We start from the raw sequence: 18,733 nt of genomic DNA, 5'->3' as shown, positions 1-18,733 counted from the left end.
TTGTTCTGTTCACGGGGACCGAAGTTTTGTTACTAACTGACTGTCTGACTGACTGAAGGGGGATTGACTCAGTCGCCGCTGGATGGTCGTGGTCGTCGGCGTTGGTGTTGATAAACTTTTGCTGACGTCGTCGACGTGTCTCTCTCTCTTGTCCTCTCTCTTGGACATTTGCTTATGGATGTGCCCTACTAACTAACAGAATCCACGTGATGGAAGATGATTTCCACTAATTTCACTGCCAAGGATAGTCAATTTGATCTTTAACCCAAAATTTTGAATTATGTTTGCCATTATTCTTCAATTTTCTATAAACTATTACAATTACATACATACACACTTACATACATACATAGTTTATTGTTATTACGTATTTTGCAAATCATCGTTTTGCTGCAAAATAATAATTTCAGACACAAAATTGTAATAACGACTTGTAAGTTACCTATTAAGGGATGAAATCCTACAAAGAGGGTTAAATTTTCCTCCAACAAGGAAATTTTCTTAAGAATTTTGTGAACTTTAGAAAAATCTTTAAAAATTGTAATAGAAATACTTACATTGTAGATGAAATCTCATAAAAATTGGTTTACGAAATCGTTATAAAAATAAATCAGTGCTTTTTAATAGTCAAAATCGAACTAGTTTAATGGCAATAAAACTATATATTCAAATGTTATTAACTATTAGTTTTTAATGGACAATATATTGGAAAATTTTTTAACTTATTTGAATGGACTTACCCCCGAATGAATAGGAATGTACGAGCCAGTGCCTTATCTGATTTTATGATATCTACCTAAATATGTTAAAACGACTGGCGCTCGCGGCAAACGAGTGAGTGTTTGATAAGGTTTAAGTGGTGATAAGGTTCTAAATTTTGCATAGTTAGGAGCCAAACAACTGTAGATACATATACATAATGTTCTTTGATTATCTGTAGCAATAAAAGTTGTAGATAAGACATAAATAAAATCGATGACTGATTGTCATTGTGTTTTCTCAGCCATAATAAATTTGTCCATAAGTTAGGTTAAAAATTACTTCCTTATTTGCCTTAATTTATAGGGTATCGGTAAATCGAATTACCAAACCTATTTTTGGCCACTCTCTTTGTCTCAAAACTGGCTCGAACTCTTTTCATCTCTCACTGGGTTTTTCTCTCTCTCGCTTGTGTGCGTATTTGGCTGATGCAATACTTTGGCCATGTTATATCAGAAATTTGTTTGTTTGATGGTCCTCCCAGCTGAGATTGTTGCTGGGCTTGTTGCCAGAGTCTGACTGGCAGCGGTAGCAACAAATGTGTCTTGGTTTGATGTTGCCAACATTCAAATGCACGTGCATTGCATGTAGCTAAACATTTATCTCTTTCAGAGAAAGTTCTAGGCGTTTGTTCGTTTGAGGGGGTGGACCTTAAGACCAGTGAAAAGCCATGGAAACTAAATTTAGCGTCAATTGGCAGAAATTTAAAGTGTATTTGTATGGATATGAATGAGTCATGAGACTTACATATTTATGTACATATGTATGTACTATGTTAAAAATAACACGTCAGTTGATATCCATAACTAAAAGGTATACCTTTTTTTTTGCCAATTCTATAAGGCATACAGGGACGGAATTTCAAAGGTCGTGGCCTGGACTGAATTTGGTCTACTTGTTGTTAAGCTCCTTTGATCTTTACACTTAAGACCCTTAATCTTAACCTTGGCCTTTCCCAACCTAAAGCTGGCACTTTATGCTTAAATATTTAAAACAAATAAGTTAAATTGACAATAAAGACAGGTTATCATTTACAAATTTTTAATTTTCTAATCCATTATTGCCAGACTTTTAATTTTAAAATTATAAACTTGTATGGCAACTTGGCCTAGTGTTACCACCGAGCCGTCACTTGAGAAAATTTGATATTTGTCATTGACAAGAAGAATAAAAAAGCCGAGCAACTTTGCATAATGAATTCTATGAAAGGAACTAAAACATCTGGAAAGAGATCCTGCGGATCAAAGGCTCCACTGGGCACTTCACCACCACTGAAGCGGCATATGAAGGAAAATATTGGAATGGGTATGGAAACGGATCAGCCGCAGTTTTCATTCATAGAGCAAAAGCCTTTGGAATTGACGCTACCTATCCCAAAAACTCAGGAAGAGGAGAAACCAGTAGAATCCCAACCTGATCCATATGAAGTGCCATCGCTACGAAAGCTGGTAACAGCGCTCCAACCTTACAATCAAAATCGCTCCCTTGGATTCGGAATGAATATGGATGATATTGGCACTTCATCCTCTAATGTGGGTCAAAGCGATGCAGTTATGGCTTTCTCCTTACTTGGAAACTTTGAATCCATTTGAAAAGCTGCTACCTAAGATGGATCCGAATTAAATATCTACAAGAATTACAGACCTTAAGTTCATCTTTGTATATTGTATCTATAATCCTATTATGAACATTAATGCAGTTAACATTTCTGTTTTAAGAAAAGTTGATCCATTGAGGTCTGACTTGATCTTAAGGGTAGAATTTAGGATGATCATCTTTGTATGTGAGAACGAGTGTTTGATTGTAGTCAATCGTCTTGAAAAGAAAGTCACTCAAAGTGAATGCGAGTTGTAGCTATTCTCACGTCTATCATGCTGAGCTCTCTCTCGTGCTGTGTTTGAAATTAAAACTGGAATTTGAATGAGGACTGGAATTGAATGAGTCGAGGAGGAGGGCGAGCCAAATAGAGAAGAGAGGCTCAGAGTAGAGATTAAATTGAAAGACTGAGAGCTCAGAGCCTCAGTTTGGTGTCAACGTTCGTAGGATTGACTTTGCATTGCTCTCTGTTTTTGGTGAACTATATACAATATTATATAGATGGATTTCTGGAAACCGCTGCTGTTGCTGCAGCTTCTAATCTTGTCAAGCAGCAAATGCTCTTCCCAATCAACTTCAAAACAAAATGTGATCTTGCTGCTAGCCGACGATGCCGGCTTTGAGATGGGAGCCTATCTGAACAAATATTGCCAGACGCCAAATTTGGATAAACTGGCACGCAGTGGATTGCTCTTCAATAATGCCTTTACCTCGGTTAGCAGTTGTAGTCCGAGTCGTGCCCAGCTGCTGACTGGGCAGGCTAGCCATACGAATGGTATGTATGGACTCCATCAGGGTGTCCACAATTTCAATGTCCTGCCCGAGGTCACGAGTTCACTACCAAATGAGCTAAGGAAACAGAGCGGAGGACGTGTCCTAAGCGGCATCATTGGCAAAAAACATGTTGGTGGTGCCACAAATTTCAAATTCGACTACGAGCAAACAGAGGAGCAGCATTCCATCAATCAAATTGGACGTAATATCACTCTGATCAAGCAGTATGCCAGGGATTTTCTAAGTAAGGCTAAAAATGATGGAAGTCCCTTCTTTCTGGTGGTGGGATTCCATGATCCACATCGTTGTGGTCACATTACTCCTCAGTTTGGCGAATTCTGCGAACGCTGGGGCAGTGGTGAGGAGGGAATGGGTTCAATACCCGACTGGAAACCCATTTACTATGACTGGCGTAATTTGGATGTCCCCGCTTGGTTGCCCAACACGGATGTTGTGAGAAAGGAATTAGCTGCCCAATACATGACCATTTCCCGTCTAGACCAAGGTGTGGGTCTAGTTTTACGAGAGCTGGAATCTTTAGGTTTGGCCAATGAGACTTTGATCATTTACACATCAGACAATGGACCACCTTTTCCCGGTGGACGCACCAATCTCTACGAGCATGGCATACGCTCCCCGTTAATTATCAAGTCACCAGAGAAAGCTGCACGTCATGGTGAGACTAGTGCAGCTATGGTCAGCCTTTTGGACATATATCCAAGTGTTTTGGATGCTCTGCAGTTGCCTCTACCGAATGCCACAACATTTAGTGGGAAATCTCTATTGCCCGTGTTACACGATGAACCGCCGGCCAAGGAAAACGATGCTGTCTTTGGTAGTCATAACTATCACGAGATCACCATGGCCTATCCCATGCGGATGATCCGTAATAGACGCTACAAACTAATACATAATCTCAACTATTGGGCCAACTTTCCGATTGATCAGGACTTTTACACATCGCCCACGTTCCAGCAGATACTCAATGCCACCATCAATAAGCAGCAGTTGCCTTGGTATCGCACCCTTTTACAGTATTACCAGAGACCAGAATGGGAACTATATGACATAAAGGTAGATTCCCTGGAACGAGTGAATCTCGTGGACAAGCCCAAATATAGCGCCACTTTGAAGCAACTGCGCCAGCAGCTCTATCAGTGGCAAATCGATACCAAAGATCCCTGGCGTTGTGCCCCTCATGCTGTTCTCCAGGAACAGGGCGTGTTCAAGAAGAATCCGGTATGCCTTACACTCGGCCATGAGGCCCTGCAAAGGCCCAAACGCACCCTGCTGACTCAGTACGAGGAATATGTTATTGTTTAGATCCAGATAACATTCGATTGATTAAGTTGTTCATTATCAGAAGTCGAGTAAAAACTGCCCCAAATGCTTTGTGATAAGCTCGTTGCTATCGCCGAGCACTTGGTGCCTAGTTCGTTTCCCTAGGGATTCAAAATTTCACCACTAAATTCTTATAGTAATTAATAATAAATGCTGCTTGCTTTGGCATTATTTCTTAAATAAACGAATACTATTCATCACTATGCAAATTTATGTTTTTAAAAAAGAGGAAGCGTTGAAATTTTGAGAATATTTAGACCAATATTTTGGGATTTGCGGGAAAATACTTTAAAAAATAGTAACTAATAATTTGTTGCCTTGTTTAATATTTAAACATATCTATCTATATCTAGGAAGATTTTGTGAACATTGGATACCAATAGCCTTCATTTTTCCAGAGATATTGAGATTAAGACACACTTTTCCTAGTCTTATGTCATTTTTGATAGGTTTGATCAGGCAATGTCCTCTGATTCTAAGAATATTCCTTCAATTCGATCTAAAAATGTCTGTAATTTGTAGTTGCCATTTAAATATTATCCCTTAATCATTGTCCTTCCAATCTGTCATGGGGTAACCAAATCTAACTTAGACATAATGTTTTGCGGCATTAGATGACAGAATTTTTCGAATCTATAAATAGTCTAACTATATAATTTCATAATCTCTTTGGTGGTAATTTGTTGCTCTACAAAAGAATCCTTGTCGCTTCCTTTCTGTAAGCATTTAAGGACAAGATTCAATAGATATTTCATCCTGGAAGATAAAGATAAGATTTTGCAGTAGCATGACCTCATGAGATGATGTTTTCTTTTGGGGTGGTTTCTGGGTGGTTACTATGCGTCACGTTTCAATGTCATGCCAACTGTCTAAGGATGAGGGGCACACACACACACACTGGCTCAATGTGAATGGGGCAAGTCTACCCAGTTGTCTCTGCGTGTGTTTGTGTGGAAAATCGAAAATTTCAATGCCTCACTACGTTATTGGTGAGGTGGTGGTGTGTTTGTGTGTGTGTGCAGCTTCCGAGTCATTCAGTTACACAACATGCACAGACTGAGAGGAGGCTGGGGCCAAGGTTGCCATGGCCCATTGAGGTGGTGAGGCAGAAGGAATCTCGCGTTTTAAGGTCAACAGGCAAATATCAAAAGAAGAGAATTAACTTTGAGTTTTTGTTTGTTTTGTGTTTTTTTCTTTGACTTTGAACGAAAGACACATGGAAAATTAAATTTTATTATTTTTTTTTTTGCTTTTTGCATAAATTATCAGTTTTCTTTTAGCGTAATTTTATATATATATATATATAGTTTATATATTGTATGTATATAAATGTTATTTAGATTTTATTTCGCCCACACAAAATGCATAATTACAATATTTATTGTATTCATTTTTGTTCTCCTGTTCGATCGACCCCGGGAGCTTTTTTGGGGGGCCCCTTTCTATGAAATCGTTTTGCGGGCCTAGCCATGTCGTCGGCAGAGATATACATATATATATATATACATATGTGTAAGTTTGTATGGATGTCTTTATGTGAGAGATTTTTGAAATATATCTTGTTGCTCCTCAACTAAATTATTATTGGACACATACAAGTTGCATGGGTGTTTGATTTTTAATTTGTTTTTATCTTTCATTTTTCATACGTAAATTTATTATTGTTTTTAATATAGAATTCATTCTTATTTTGCATATACAAATATATAGATATTTGGTTTTTCATATACTTGTATATAGCCTGATTCTGTTTCCGTTATGTGTGCCAACATGAGACTTTCATTTTATTTATTTTAAATACATCAATACTATATTTTGTCTAGATTTTTGCTGTTAGTAAACGATTTTTGTTTTGTTAGTAGGTTTTCCTCTTCTTTAACTTCTTGCAATTAAGTTTCTGCTATGCTTCGTTATCGACTGACTTTATATGACTTGACTGGTTTTTTTTTTTGTTTGCTTATGCTTAAAGTTTACATACATTATTATCATCAACATCATTTTTTAAAATACACTTGAAATTTTAACTAGTTTTTTTTTGTTTTTTGCTGGTTGGTATAGTTTAGGAGGATTCAGTTACGTTTTTCTTTTTTTATATATTTGCTAGTTCTGAATAGTTTGATTTTTGTTTTTGTAATTTTCATTCAGTATAAGTTTTTATATAATAAATACATAATAATAAATATACATGTAGATAATATGCTTAATAAATAACAAAAGAAAACAACACACATAAAAAAGAGCAAAAAAGTAGGATCAAAAATGTACTTTTCTTTAAATCCTTTCGAAAAATTTGAATTTCACATTACAACGAACATTGATAACGGATTTTCCGCATGCACGCATCATTTAGAATTAGATTTTTGTTTTATTTTGGGAGTATTGTTTTTGCACAAATATATGTCTTGGTTTTCTTTTTGTCGTTTTTAGGGATTATATAATAAATACATATGTATGTGAACGATGTATGCGGGGGAGATAGGGACTGATAGATTGGGTAGTTATATAGGTAGATAGTAGATAATATGATTATTGTTTAACAGGGATTCTGGCTTAGAGAGTCCAAATTGCACAAACAATATATGAAATTTCAACGATCCGTGAGTAGGATTGATAGGTAGATACTAGGTAAGGGGGTAGCAATTTGTATATATAATTTGTTTATATATCTAATATCTGATCTGCAGCGCCAAGTATATGAGTAATAATTAACTGTTAGCTTTTGTTTTTGTTGTTGTCTTCAGTTCGAATTGAGTTTACATTTTCGAATTAGAAAAAAAAGGAATAAATTGAATAGTTGAAGAACAAACACAAGGAAATCGCATTTGCCTTGTAACACTTGTAAATTTAGTTTTAGTTTATACCATACAATACATTAATTTAGTTGTAATTGTAATTAATTTATTAATTATTGTGTTGCCAACTGGTAAGATTTGTTTTGCATTATTCTTTTTTGTTTTGTTTTTCTGAAATTTAACCGCGATTTTCTCTTTTTGTTTACTTCAGTGTTTATGGCCACGTGAATGTGTGAGCTAAACCGTAAACGTAACCATATTATAATATCCGTATCCATTAATTGTGTGCTGCTGTCCATTTATTATGTCAATTGGTTTTAGGTGCCAGCTTAGGGCAGAGGCACCTGGACCTGGACATAGGATTGGGGGAAGTAGCCAGTGCGTCCGTTGATGGAACCCTCATACCAATTGTCATCGACACGGTTCAGTAGCGTGATAATGTCATTCTCTTTGAAGCCCAGCTCACCGGGATTCTCCGGGTCAAAGTCGTAGAGGGCTTGGCAACAGGGCTGCTGTTGCCGTTGTGGGGTGACAGCCATTGATTTGGCTGGCGACCGCATCGGCGAGGGCAACGGCGAGGCGCTCGAGCTAATGTGAGACGGCGTACCGTCCTCGTTGAGGCCGCCGCCACCGCCGTCCAAGTTCAGATCGAGCAGCGTCTTGGGCACAAACTCGTTGCGTGGTCGGCTTTCCGCCTCGGATCTCTTCTCCTGCAGCGTCTCCTGCAGTCCGCGTAAGACGTCGGCGCATTGAGAGTGAAAATCGTATAGAGCCTCGGCAAAGGTCACCAACTGGGAGACATGCTCAGTGTCGTTTTCCAACAGATTGAACATGCCTACCTGTGCCAATTGCAATGATTCGCCGAACTTGTCCTCGGCCCCACGAATTTCATCATCTTTAGCCTGCCGGCGACGCTTGCAGTCGAAGTCAAGGCGCCGACCTTGCAGTTTCTTTCGATGATGCATTACCTCTTTTAGGTCTTTGGTCTGCATATGATGCAGTGGCTCCAAAAAGTTCTGCTTGATGTTGTCGTCCAGCGAATACTTGACGTCGGCCATCTGCTTCAGCGCCTCGCCGAATTCGACGAGCGCCTGCGCGAACACGCTGTTGTCCTCGCCGAGCTTCTTACCATAAGTCAGCATGCATTCCGCCAACAGGCCCTCTGGCTGTGGATACGTATTCGATTTGGCCTGTCCCGATAGCTTTGAGATGCCCTTGACGGCAGCCATTTTGGCCCTCGCAGTGGGATTCGGTTGTAGAAACTCCTTGGTCTTCAGCTGCAGTTCCTCAACCAGCTCCACAGTGACATCGGTTTTCCGTTCCATCTCCATAAAGTCCATATCCAGTTTGGTGCCCTCCGCACCGCCCATCTTCTCCGTCATATACTGGTTGGCTTTGTTGATTTGTTTCTTTAGTCCAGCGAAAGCCATGATTGCTGCTTTTTTCTTCTTGCCGTTGCCTCTGGGTGAAATAAGTTGCTGTGAACGAGTTGGTCGAGTTAGTTGACTTCACATAAGAGTGAATCTCTTTCAATGTCAATATCAAATCAATTGTCCCCCCACTAATTGACGGCGACAAGTCGCAAACGCCCAGGCGTTTTCTATTTTTAGTGTTTCAACAACTTACGCGGCTCTACACGGGGCAGGGAGGCTGCAGGAATACTTTTTATTCAACTCTACTCGCGCTCTCTACTTTCACTGTTAATAATACTATTTAATTCTCTGGCCGATTCGATTTTTTCCAGCACAGAAACCTTGACGACGACAACGACAACTGGCTGGCTGCGTAATGTGTGAAGGACTGTGTTACTACTACTATGCCTCCCTCTTGGGGGTTTTCTTCTCTTTGGAGGAGGGCCGATCTGCTGGATGTGGGGGTGGTGGTCACTGAAAAATCAATATCTTGACAGTGTACCAAAAGACTTTTTCGCTCTCGCTCACTCGCGTGTACCAAGTGCGGGACAACAACAACAACAACTTACAATTTCTCGCCGTAATTTCTTTCTCGCCGCAATTTTTAGCCGTAACTTTTCGCCTTTCTCGCCGTAAACATTGATGTTTTTCAACGACTATCGATAGTAGCAAACATCGACGTTGCTCCACCTCTAACAACAACCACACACGAATGAATTCGCCTTGCTGAATTGAATTCGCTTAACTATTTGTATGAATTCGCTTTGCTAAAGTGAATTCGATTGCCAATCGATATTTTGTCCACTATTGATAACCATGTAAAATCTATCGATTGCCTAATTTGGTATTTTTCTGAAGTGCGCGCTCTTTTAAATTTTATTGCCTTGCTTAAAATAAACATATTTTTAGCTACATCATTTCAAAATCTTAATGGCGTATCTTGTTTTGAATTTTTTAACATTTTGCTTGCTTATACAACAGTACTCCAGGGTAGCCAACATTCGCTTATATATTAAAAATTTAAATGTGGGCGCGTGTTATAGGTTGACTTTTAATCTCTATGACGCTATATGTTTTAGTGAGGCGGCAAATTTTTTTTTGGCGTTTGCGTTTTATCTGCCAAGATAACTATGGTTATTCAGTAGCAATTGCTAAGACAAACAAAGCTGCATGTAAATCAGTTCAATTAGAAGATAACGTTATTCCAATGTTGTTTTCTAATTTGTATAAAAGACACACACCATTTAGTCTGGCCAGTCATAAGTCATTACGAACTAACAACGACTGAGCTACTCTCAGAAAAATAAAGAAAACCAAAAAATCATCATGAAATTCGCAATTATCTTACTCGTTGCCAGCATTGTCTACGTCAGTGGTCAGGTAAGAATCGGACCCAACCCAGCAAAGGATACATTTTTGAAGCAACTATTTACTGTCTGTAGGCTCAGCCTTTTGGTGGCAGCGGTATAAGTCCATTCGCAGCTGCCAATCCCTATGCTGCTGCATTTAATCCCTTTCTGAATGGAGTTTTCGGTGGCGGAGCAGCACCAGGAGCAGCTGGCGGAGCAGGAGCAGCACCAGCTTCACCCAGTTTTGGTTTCGGTGGCGCTTCTGTCTCAACATTTTTCCAATCCGTCGTACTGCAGCGTGAGGCCGAGCGTCTACTAAGCCAGCCGAACTTCCCAAGCGATCTGGCAGATCGAGTCCTGGAAGTGGTGGCCTCTTCTGAAGAATCTATTGCCAACTGTGGCAATGCCGCATTGCCTTGGCTGCAGATCCGTTGCGTCAAACCTCTGCTGAATACCGCCAAGAATCAGTTCAAGGTTATCGACGATGAGTTCCAGGCACGCCAGACTGCCTCCTCTCCCGCAGCTTAGACCCGAACGGAATCTTGATGTTTGATTATTAGTATTTTATATCCTTTGAAATGGGCCAAAGACCAACATAGATGCAATAAATAAATTTAATAAACTCTATCAAACGCAACTTCTTTAGTTTCAATGACTACAGTGAAGCTTCGTTTACTATGCAAAATTTTGGGCTGATTTTTATAATGCGTTTGCTTTTGACTTGGCCATCATACGCAAAGGATATCGACTGTAGTGTATTTAGTTTGGCGGGGAAGGAAAGGGAAGAAGCTATTCTTGACCTAGGCCAGGACATGCTTTGATGTGGCTAGCCAAGCTTTGCATTCTTCGCTTTATTAAATTTCCGTCCAAGTATTACAAAATTCAGGAAAAGCTTCCGCTTGCCTTGTCCAATGAATGGAAGATGATGACGACGTGGTGGTGTGGAGTGTGGGTGTGGGTGTGGTGATGGGAGAATTTTGGCCAAATACTTGACTCTCTTATGATGACGAGGTCATCCCCTGTCGTTCGCTTCCCTTGATTGGCACGCCCTCGAGGCTGTTAATGCTCTGGCGCACATATTTGACTCTCGCATTTCGGCCAAATATTTGAATTCCTTTTCTCCATTTATCCAACGATTCCCGTGAGCCCCCCGCACTCGCGTCCCGCCTCCCCCGCTTTCCACACAATAGCCACACAGTTGTGACAGCCCTTTTATGCAGTTATAACAATTGTTGGCTTGACTTTGGCCCTGTGCAAAGAAATCTTTCTTTCCAGTGCATGATTTGGCTATGATTTGGTCCATCGTGGGTCAAGTGGGTCGGTCGCTCGGTCGGTCGAATGTTGATTTATGCGCCAATGCAGTTTCAATTATCCTTTTGACCAATTGTTGTGACTGGGCATTAAATCGATTTGCATATGAATTTCAGTACTTCAAATTCAAATTGAAATTTGTAATTAAATGTAAATTCTTCTCTATACCAAAAATTGAGAGTGAGGGAAAGAGAGAGTGGGTGGTTGGTGGCGCATTACTAAGGATCAGAGTTTTGAAATACTTGAAGATTGAAACTTCAGTCTTCTGTTGTTGTCATTACAACAAAAAATGAAAACAAAAACTGCCAAAAGCCTGGAACTTTGTCAAAGTTTTGTGTAGTGTTAGCCAAGAGCTACAACTCTGACCCACACAAAAAAAAAAAAAAAACCATCCGCCTACCAACCCACAACAAGCTGTGTGGTAATACAAAACTTGGCAGTGGCACGAGGAGAAGCTGGGGCGCGTCTCTCCTGGAGAAGGGACTCTAAAATTGTACAATTCAAAATGTGAACAACATTAAATGAAATCATTAAATAGAATGTCTTTAGGAAAAGGAACTCCTTTTGGAAATCCTTTAGGGGCCCAAGGGCCAACCGCTCCTGTTTCGCTCACACGAAAATAAAATTCAACCGTATCCCAAACTAAAATTGGTTAGCAAAAACCAAAAAATAATGGCAAAGTGCGAGCTCAAGTGTAGCTGGAGCTGGCTGTAGTGCAGCAGAAGGAAACGCTGGCGACACTGTCTTTCTCTCTCTCTCTCTCTCTTTTGGAAAAACGGATGTATGTATGTATGTGAATTTGTTTTTCGGTTTCTGTGGCTCTTGGTATTTTATGCAAAAGTTTTTGTCTTCATCCTGTCATCCTGTGTCGTCCCCGCCAATAAGTGAGCAACATTTTTGGGGTTCATCATTTGAACTTGGCTTCATATTTGGCGAAATAAAAGTTTCGAAATAAATACACGATTCCATGACTCACATCCGTTGCTTTTATTAGTATTATTTATATTTCACACTTAATCCGGCAGATGCTTCTGGTAATTGCCTTTGAGAATTCGAAAATGTCACTTCCGTTGCCAGCAGATAAATCTCAAGACGTATATCAGATTTTACCCTGCCCATAAACATGAGATTTAATGAGGTTGAGGCTAGGTGAGATATTGTTCAACACCTTAAAGATAAGACAGATAAAAATTAATTTGCAGATAAGCTTTAGAAAAACAAAAAAAATCTAACAAAAGATAAGCTCTAAGATTTTCTAAGAATCATGCAGAAAAACTAGTCAGTTGGCTGCCGCAAGTGTTGAGAAAATGTTGAGCGTTTCATTGTTCGTAGTCCTTTGTGTGGCCTTTGGTCTGGTGGGTTAAGTAATACATTTTAATTTAAACTGCAATGACTAAACGAATCGAAACCGTTTTTAGCCAGGTCAAAGTTTGGCCCAAAATAATGCAACCACCATAGACGAGGCAGTGCTTAAAGTACAGGAGCAGGCCAATATAGTGCGATTCACGGCTAAAAAACAATTCCCACCAACTGCCAGGGCACAGGCTGAAGTTGACATTCTACTCGATACAATGGATCAAGCTCTGAATCATTGTGCCATAGAGCTGAGGCAAACCAATTCATTTGAACAGTATCAAAGTTGCACGGCTTCGGTGGTTGTTGGAGCCAGACAAGCCCTTGATCAGGAAGCCGGCCTACAATGGGCCATTTATGGAGCTACTTCGGGAGCCTCTCGAATGAGTCTATTTCTCTGGTCAGAGTCGAAAAATCTTCTTCTGAATCTCGTTAAAACGATCTTTTGATTTTGTAAAACTGGCATATAAAAGTCATTCAGTAGTGAATTGTTAATACTTGGAATTTCTTGTCATTTTTTTTAATCATAAAAAGGGTGAAACGTCTTAAAATTATTCTACTATTTAGATCATCTGAAATTGTTTTAAAATTACACAAGTAAAGAACAACAAAGAGTAGAGTGAAAACATAAAAAAAACCGAGTATATTCTTCTATCGTTTTTAACAGATCTCGAACTGGCGAGATAAGTTTTTCAGATAAATGCTGATATCAAGCTTTACCTTTTGGTTTCACATTATCATCATTTGGGTCATCATCATACCTATTCACTCGGAATGGAGCTATCTGGCCGCAGAGGTGGCCTCGGAGTTTGAAGGTGTCGACAAGAGGCTTCGAGCAGCCGCCGACATTCAGCTAAACAGCGCAGATATTATACTTACTGGCTACTTCAATGACACATTGTCTGATAGCGGCAGGGAGAAGTGCCTTCCAATAATGCAAAGGGCCAAAGAATCGTGTAAGAATTGTGTGCGTGACCTGTTCAGTACTGGCGATGGAAATGCGCTAAAGGAATGCGTTTCCCTTGTAGTGACATCTGAACTAATGAATATGATAGACATCAATACGGCGGAGCAATCTAGGCGGAATGGAGCTGTCAGATTGGATTCAATACTTGGCAACATTAAAAGGATTTGGTCAACTGGGAAAACTTGGCTTCATTTTTATCAATGATTTGATTAAAGGAATTTACATTGATTACCTTTAGTTAATATTAACCAAATTTTATTAGCACTTTGTGGTTTATAAATTACTCATACGACATGTGGTCAGTTTTGTTAAATGTTTTCATTTCTACAAGATTTAGCGACTGCCTTTTTGTTTTTTTTTTGTTAACTTTTTGAGCCTCTTTAAGGCAATTGCACGTTTAATATATTTTTATTTTAGTTTAAGCTTTGGACTCTGCTTCGGATGTGGTTTCAGTATCGGAAGGAGGAGCATCCGGCTTGGGTTCATCTGTATTGCCGCAAACACACATGGGACACTTCTCCTTGAGAACCAGACGATATTTCGGGTGGCTGCAAATGAAAGAAGCAAAAATTATGGAATGCAGCCGAATGTGTGGGACTATTTGAAGTTCACCTTATGCCATAGACAATCGGATTGTAGACGGCACTTGTTTTGGCAAAGGCCGCACCCCAAATGGTAGTCAGGGGTGTTAGGCCATCGATTTTAAAGAGCCCAAAGTAACAAATGACCAGATAGGGGGTCCAAGCCATGAACCAAAGCGAAATGGTGGTCAAGGCAACTTTAGCCAACTTGCCCTCGGCACTCTTATCACAATCTTCGCTGCTGCGCAGAGACTTTACATTCATTTTCTTGGCCTGCTCCCGCATGGCCTTCTCGTGGGCTGCCACGGCGGCAATGATGAACCAGTACGAATAGCAGATCATAAAGAGGGGTGTGTAGTATACAAACAGGGAGTAGGTGATCAGATAAGAGCGGGGATTCCACTGACGAGTCATGTAATCAATGCTACATGCCGTCAGATTGCCCTCCGGGACATAGCTACTCCAGCCCAACAAGGGCATAATGGTCCAAAACGTTGCCATCAGCCAGATGAACAGGATTTTCATTATCGACGTCTTTATGGTCATCGGTGTACCATTAATACCCTTGACGATCACATTATAACGATCGAAGGCAATCATGCACATGGACCAAATGGATACGCAGCCGAACATGGAACCACAAACAGCATAAATGTCGCACCACAGTGGACCCAGCACCCAGGTCTCGTAGTAGAAATTGATAATCATAATCGGCGATTGCGAGGCCATCATGCAAAAGTCCGAAAAGGCCAGATTGAGGACAAGCAAATTGGCTGGCGTACGCAGAGATTTGGTGCCACCAAAGATGAAGACAACCACACCATTGCCGCAGCACGAAATGATCATAATACATAGTGTAAAGACGCCAAGAATTTTGCTCATGGTAGGATCCATGGGAGCAAAACGGCTCCAATAGGGATTCACTAGATGCGCCATGTCAGGCAGAACCTGCCAAGGAGAGATTTTAAATGGAAACTAGTCAGATTGAATCCAACTTACATTGTCCAGCACGGAGCCATTGGCACCTGACTGTGCCTCAAATCTAGGCCCAGACATGGCCATGGTCAATGGCGTCTCTAGCAATGCACTGCGCTCCATGCTCAGCTATCCGTTTGTGATTTGAAAGTACATTGATATGAAAATCGTGCAAATGTCGGTGACTGCCCGCCGTTTTATACCCATTGAACCCAGATAAGCCAATTAAGGGTTCATGCTAATGCCCACTGACGAGATGCCAGATAAAAGTCAATTTTACTACATGCTATAGTTATAATTATCGATCTTTAAACACATTAATACACGCACACATCTACGGCAGTTTCGATTCTTTGCTCACAGAGCTGCCATAAATTTTTGTTTACAATTGTGACATAATTTCCTCTGCTTTCCTTGGCTTGCATTTATGTCCACCTTTGTGTTCAGTTCTCCGTCTTCGGATGGCGATGGGCCTAGTGGATTCTCATCAAGACTCATCTCATCTTGCGCATGCTCCTCCCCCATCTCATCCATTTCATCCTCCTCAGAGCTGGGCAACTCGTATTGCACAATATTCACCCGCTGGCTGAGTATAAGCTCCTTGCAACACTCTTTGATCTGATAATATGCCATGCGAAAATTCTTCAATTTCACTATGGGCGAGAGTTCATTGATGTGGGCATTCTTTCCTTTCTGTCCGAATGCACTCAATAAAAGTAGTTTGTCACAATCGTGTGGACCGTCGCCACGATTAAGTCCAGGCCATAAAAGCAACTCCTTGTACACATGCTCATCCATGGCCACAATATAATCAAAGTAACGAACGTCTTGATTGGTGAACTAACAAAAATTTCAACAACATTCAAAAGCAAATCGATTTGGGTCACCTATGAACCACCAACCTGTCGACAGATGTGATCAGAGCGTAGCCCATGTTCACGTAAAATACGCAAACAGCGTTTATGTGGCCTTCGTCCAATGTTCCAAGTACGCAAACCAGCGCTATCCACTTCCCAGTAGAGACTTGTCTTTACCATCAAATTCTGCATGATTGCCTCGGCCATGGGCGAGCTGCATGAGTTGCCTAGGGTAAGGGCAAGGGTCGGACAATTGGTTAATTGCATTTGGCCTCTTACCAATACTCACCCAAGCAGACAAATAGCAATTTTTTATATGACATTTTTATGGCTTATTTCTGTTTCTTTTACTTTTTACTATCAATTTTGTTAACTTATCTAAAAATGTGAATTTGTAACTTGTTTTGTTTTAGTTTATCATTTTAATTTTATATTCTGGCTACTTTGATATGAATCGTAGAAAATTAGAAGTGATAATTCTTATCAGAATTGGTTTTAAATACGTATACCATAGGTATAATTTAAAGTTAGTAGGTACTTTCCTAATAGAAACCATATTAAATAGGAAAAGAAATAAACCTTTCAACCACATATACAATCAAGGTATATAGAGATAGATATGTATGAGAATTTTTATGGCCAATTTTCACTGGAACGATTATCATCGCTAATGCAATTTGCTGGCAGGACGTTTCCTTCATTGTCATTCTGTCTTGTTATCGTCGAACTCTCGCCTCTGACCTGGCAAGTGTGTGCCACACCCACCATTACACACATTACTCTGTTTGAGGGGGCGGCACCAGGTTAAAGTTAAAGACATTACAACTGTCTCTGTGCACCTGCTGCATATTGCGGACACAAAAAGTGTCAAGTGGCTGTCAGGTGGCTGGCCCAGCTCGCGACGTCAGTTGCATTCCAAATTAGTTAGCCCGACAAAAGTTCAGCGAACTTTAGTGAACAAGACGAGGAAACAGAGTGTCCCATATATGCAAAACTGCTTGATAACAATCCTCTTTATAGTCCGATGTCATGTCTTTGGTATATAACAAAAAGTAAAATGGCGAAAAAGGGAATAAAACTAATAATGGTTCAGAAATTCATTTCATATCAAAAGTAGGTAAACTCATTTTTATACCCATCATATTAAGTGGAAAAAGAGTTTATTAGAATTGGGGGATTCTACATATATGTGGTGAGATATATGTATGTCCCTTAAGATGTTGTATAAGGTTGGCCCTTGATATTTCTAAATCATCCATTGCCTTAACTTATTAACTCTAAATTGATCGAATTGTTACTCAATAAAGTGAGGGTAAAGGGTAACATAAAGTCGTCGCTTTAATTTAGGGTGGGGATGAGTTTTTCCTCTTTTTTCTCCGATTTCCATTTCACAGTAAAGCAATCCGGCGGACCTGGTTGGGTGCGATCGATGGCTTGTTACTTGGCCATTGGCAAAATCCAATTGAAATTGTATTGAACGGCTAAATTGAAAATGCAACTGAAAAGCATATTTCACTTATCACTTTTCACACAAAACACAGCAAAAGGGTGCCGAGGGGCCAAGGGGCCGTTAGCCGATAGGATGAGGGATCAGTGATGAGGGGAGAGGAGAGGTGGTAGAACAAAGCATGAACGGAAGGGGCCAAATGAATGAAATGAAATTGTAAGCGCAAAAGTAAAACACAACAACAAGAAGTCAGTCAGTCAGTTGTTGGCTTGAGCGGGAAATAATATGCAACTATGTATGTATATATGTGTGCCCATATGTGGGGAGTAGATGTATGTGTGTGTGTGTGAGTGGGTGAACCGGTAACAGGAGAGAAAGAACGCAAAGAGAGAGTGCCTGGCACTGCGGGCAGTGCATTGTTGTTTTAATTAAAAACAAACCTCCGAGTTGTTGCTCCGACACAAAAAAAAAAATAACAAACTAAGCGAGCAACCTGAAAGGACAAAATGTTACCAACAGAGCGAACGAGTGAGAGAGAGAAAGAAAGAGAGAGAGAGTGCGGAAAGTAGAAAGTGTTGAATATTTAGTGCACAGTAGTTGGAAAAAAAAAATAGAGGCTACAAAAAATGTGAAAAAAATTTAGCACAAAAACGTTCATAGAAAGAGGAAAACAAATAGATAGACAGACAGAAACTTACACACACACACACAAACACATACACACAGAGAGCAGGAAATGTGAGACTGCAAATAGTTTTGCGAGGGTCCTTCAAAGACTTCCTTCCTGAGGGCTAAAGTAGATGCGAATAGAGAAGGAATTCTCTTCAATTCTCGATCCAATATTTCAAGGATTATCTACGAATGATTAGAAATGTGATTGTAGGAATTCTGGAGAATTCTTAATGATAACAAACAGGACAACGTGTGCCATAGCTCCTCTATCTCCCAATAAATTCATAAAAGGTCTTCAAGTTTTTGCACTTAAAAATTCCTTTCTTTTGTCTTCAACTAATACTTTTCTGCTTTTAGTCCTTAAGAGCACTCAGCTTAATTAGTTGCCCCAAGTACTCGAAATGAAGCATCAGTCTTAATAATGACAAAGGCATCACTCATATCTAAGGCAAATGTAGGTCATTGTGTTTGTATTAACGAGAGTTTTACCTCATTTTGTTTAGGGCTAAAAGCTTTCTTTTAAGCGACATTTTAGGGACTATCTTCG

At 40.0% G+C, this 18,733-nt stretch overlaps 5 protein-coding genes and 1 long non-coding RNA gene across 7 annotated transcripts; 3 read left to right on the top strand and 3 right to left on the bottom strand.

The window, feature by feature from the left end:
• Positions 1 to 2,824: 2,824 nt before the first annotated feature.
• Positions 2,825 to 4,506, top strand: Sgsh (N-sulfoglucosamine sulfohydrolase). Its single transcript, XM_068301093.1, has one exon. The coding sequence runs from the start codon at positions 2,857 to 2,859 to the stop codon at positions 4,450 to 4,452; it is 1,596 nt and encodes a 531-aa protein (XP_068157194.1). The 5' UTR covers positions 2,825 to 2,856; the 3' UTR covers positions 4,453 to 4,506.
• A 1,563-nt stretch (positions 4,507 to 6,069) lies between these two features.
• On the bottom strand, positions 6,070 to 9,259 carry EndoA (endophilin-A). Of its 2 annotated transcripts, XM_068299198.1 has the most exons (3): positions 9,244 to 9,259; positions 8,889 to 9,148; positions 6,070 to 8,740 (listed from the first exon to the last, which is right to left on the bottom strand). In XM_068299198.1, the coding sequence occupies exon 3, from the start codon at positions 8,690 to 8,692 to the stop codon at positions 7,592 to 7,594; it is 1,101 nt and encodes a 366-aa protein (XP_068155299.1). In that variant the 5' UTR covers positions 8,693 to 8,740; positions 8,889 to 9,148; positions 9,244 to 9,259; the 3' UTR covers positions 6,070 to 7,591. The 2 variants fall into 2 exon arrangements, with proteins under 2 accessions (XP_068155299.1, XP_068155298.1); XM_068299197.1 differs by lacking the exon at positions 9,244 to 9,259 and having other exon boundaries at positions 8,889 to 9,229.
• A 653-nt stretch (positions 9,260 to 9,912) lies between these two features.
• On the top strand, positions 9,913 to 10,660 carry LOC137584789 (uncharacterized). Its single transcript, XM_068300353.1, has 2 exons — positions 9,913 to 10,054; positions 10,117 to 10,660. The coding sequence occupies exons 1-2, from the start codon at positions 10,001 to 10,003 to the stop codon at positions 10,549 to 10,551; spliced, it is 489 nt and encodes a 162-aa protein (XP_068156454.1). The 5' UTR covers positions 9,913 to 10,000; the 3' UTR covers positions 10,552 to 10,660.
• Positions 10,661 to 12,603: 1,943 nt separating this feature from the next.
• On the top strand, positions 12,604 to 13,191 carry LOC137583992 (uncharacterized). The gene is made up of 2 exons (XR_011033456.1): positions 12,604 to 12,689; positions 12,753 to 13,191. It is a non-coding gene; the product is annotated as an uncharacterized lncRNA (long non-coding RNA).
• A 691-nt stretch (positions 13,192 to 13,882) lies between these two features.
• On the bottom strand, positions 13,883 to 15,495 carry Rh2 (Rhodopsin 2). Its single transcript, XM_068299196.1, has 3 exons — positions 15,235 to 15,495; positions 14,267 to 15,183; positions 13,883 to 14,202 (listed from the first exon to the last, which is right to left on the bottom strand). Exons 1-3 carry the CDS (start codon positions 15,331 to 15,333, stop codon positions 14,073 to 14,075), a joined length of 1,146 nt encoding a protein of 381 aa, XP_068155297.1. The 5' UTR covers positions 15,334 to 15,495; the 3' UTR covers positions 13,883 to 14,072.
• Positions 15,485 to 16,480, bottom strand: LOC137583991 (low molecular weight phosphotyrosine protein phosphatase 1). Its single transcript, XM_068299199.1, has 3 exons — positions 16,357 to 16,480; positions 16,113 to 16,294; positions 15,485 to 16,050 (listed from the first exon to the last, which is right to left on the bottom strand). Exons 1-3 carry the CDS (start codon positions 16,388 to 16,390, stop codon positions 15,568 to 15,570), a joined length of 699 nt encoding a protein of 232 aa, XP_068155300.1. The 5' UTR covers positions 16,391 to 16,480; the 3' UTR covers positions 15,485 to 15,567.
• Positions 16,481 to 18,733: the final 2,253 nt, after the last annotated feature.

The sequence above is a fragment of the Drosophila tropicalis genome, unplaced genomic scaffold, assembly GCF_018151085.1.
Source record: "Drosophila tropicalis isolate 14030-0801.00 unplaced genomic scaffold, ASM1815108v1 contig_878, whole genome shotgun sequence".
NCBI lineage: Eukaryota > Metazoa > Arthropoda > Insecta > Diptera > Drosophilidae > Drosophila > Drosophila tropicalis.
The sequence above is the reverse complement of the archived record's forward strand: the minus strand, read 5'-3'. Positions and strand labels throughout refer to the sequence as shown.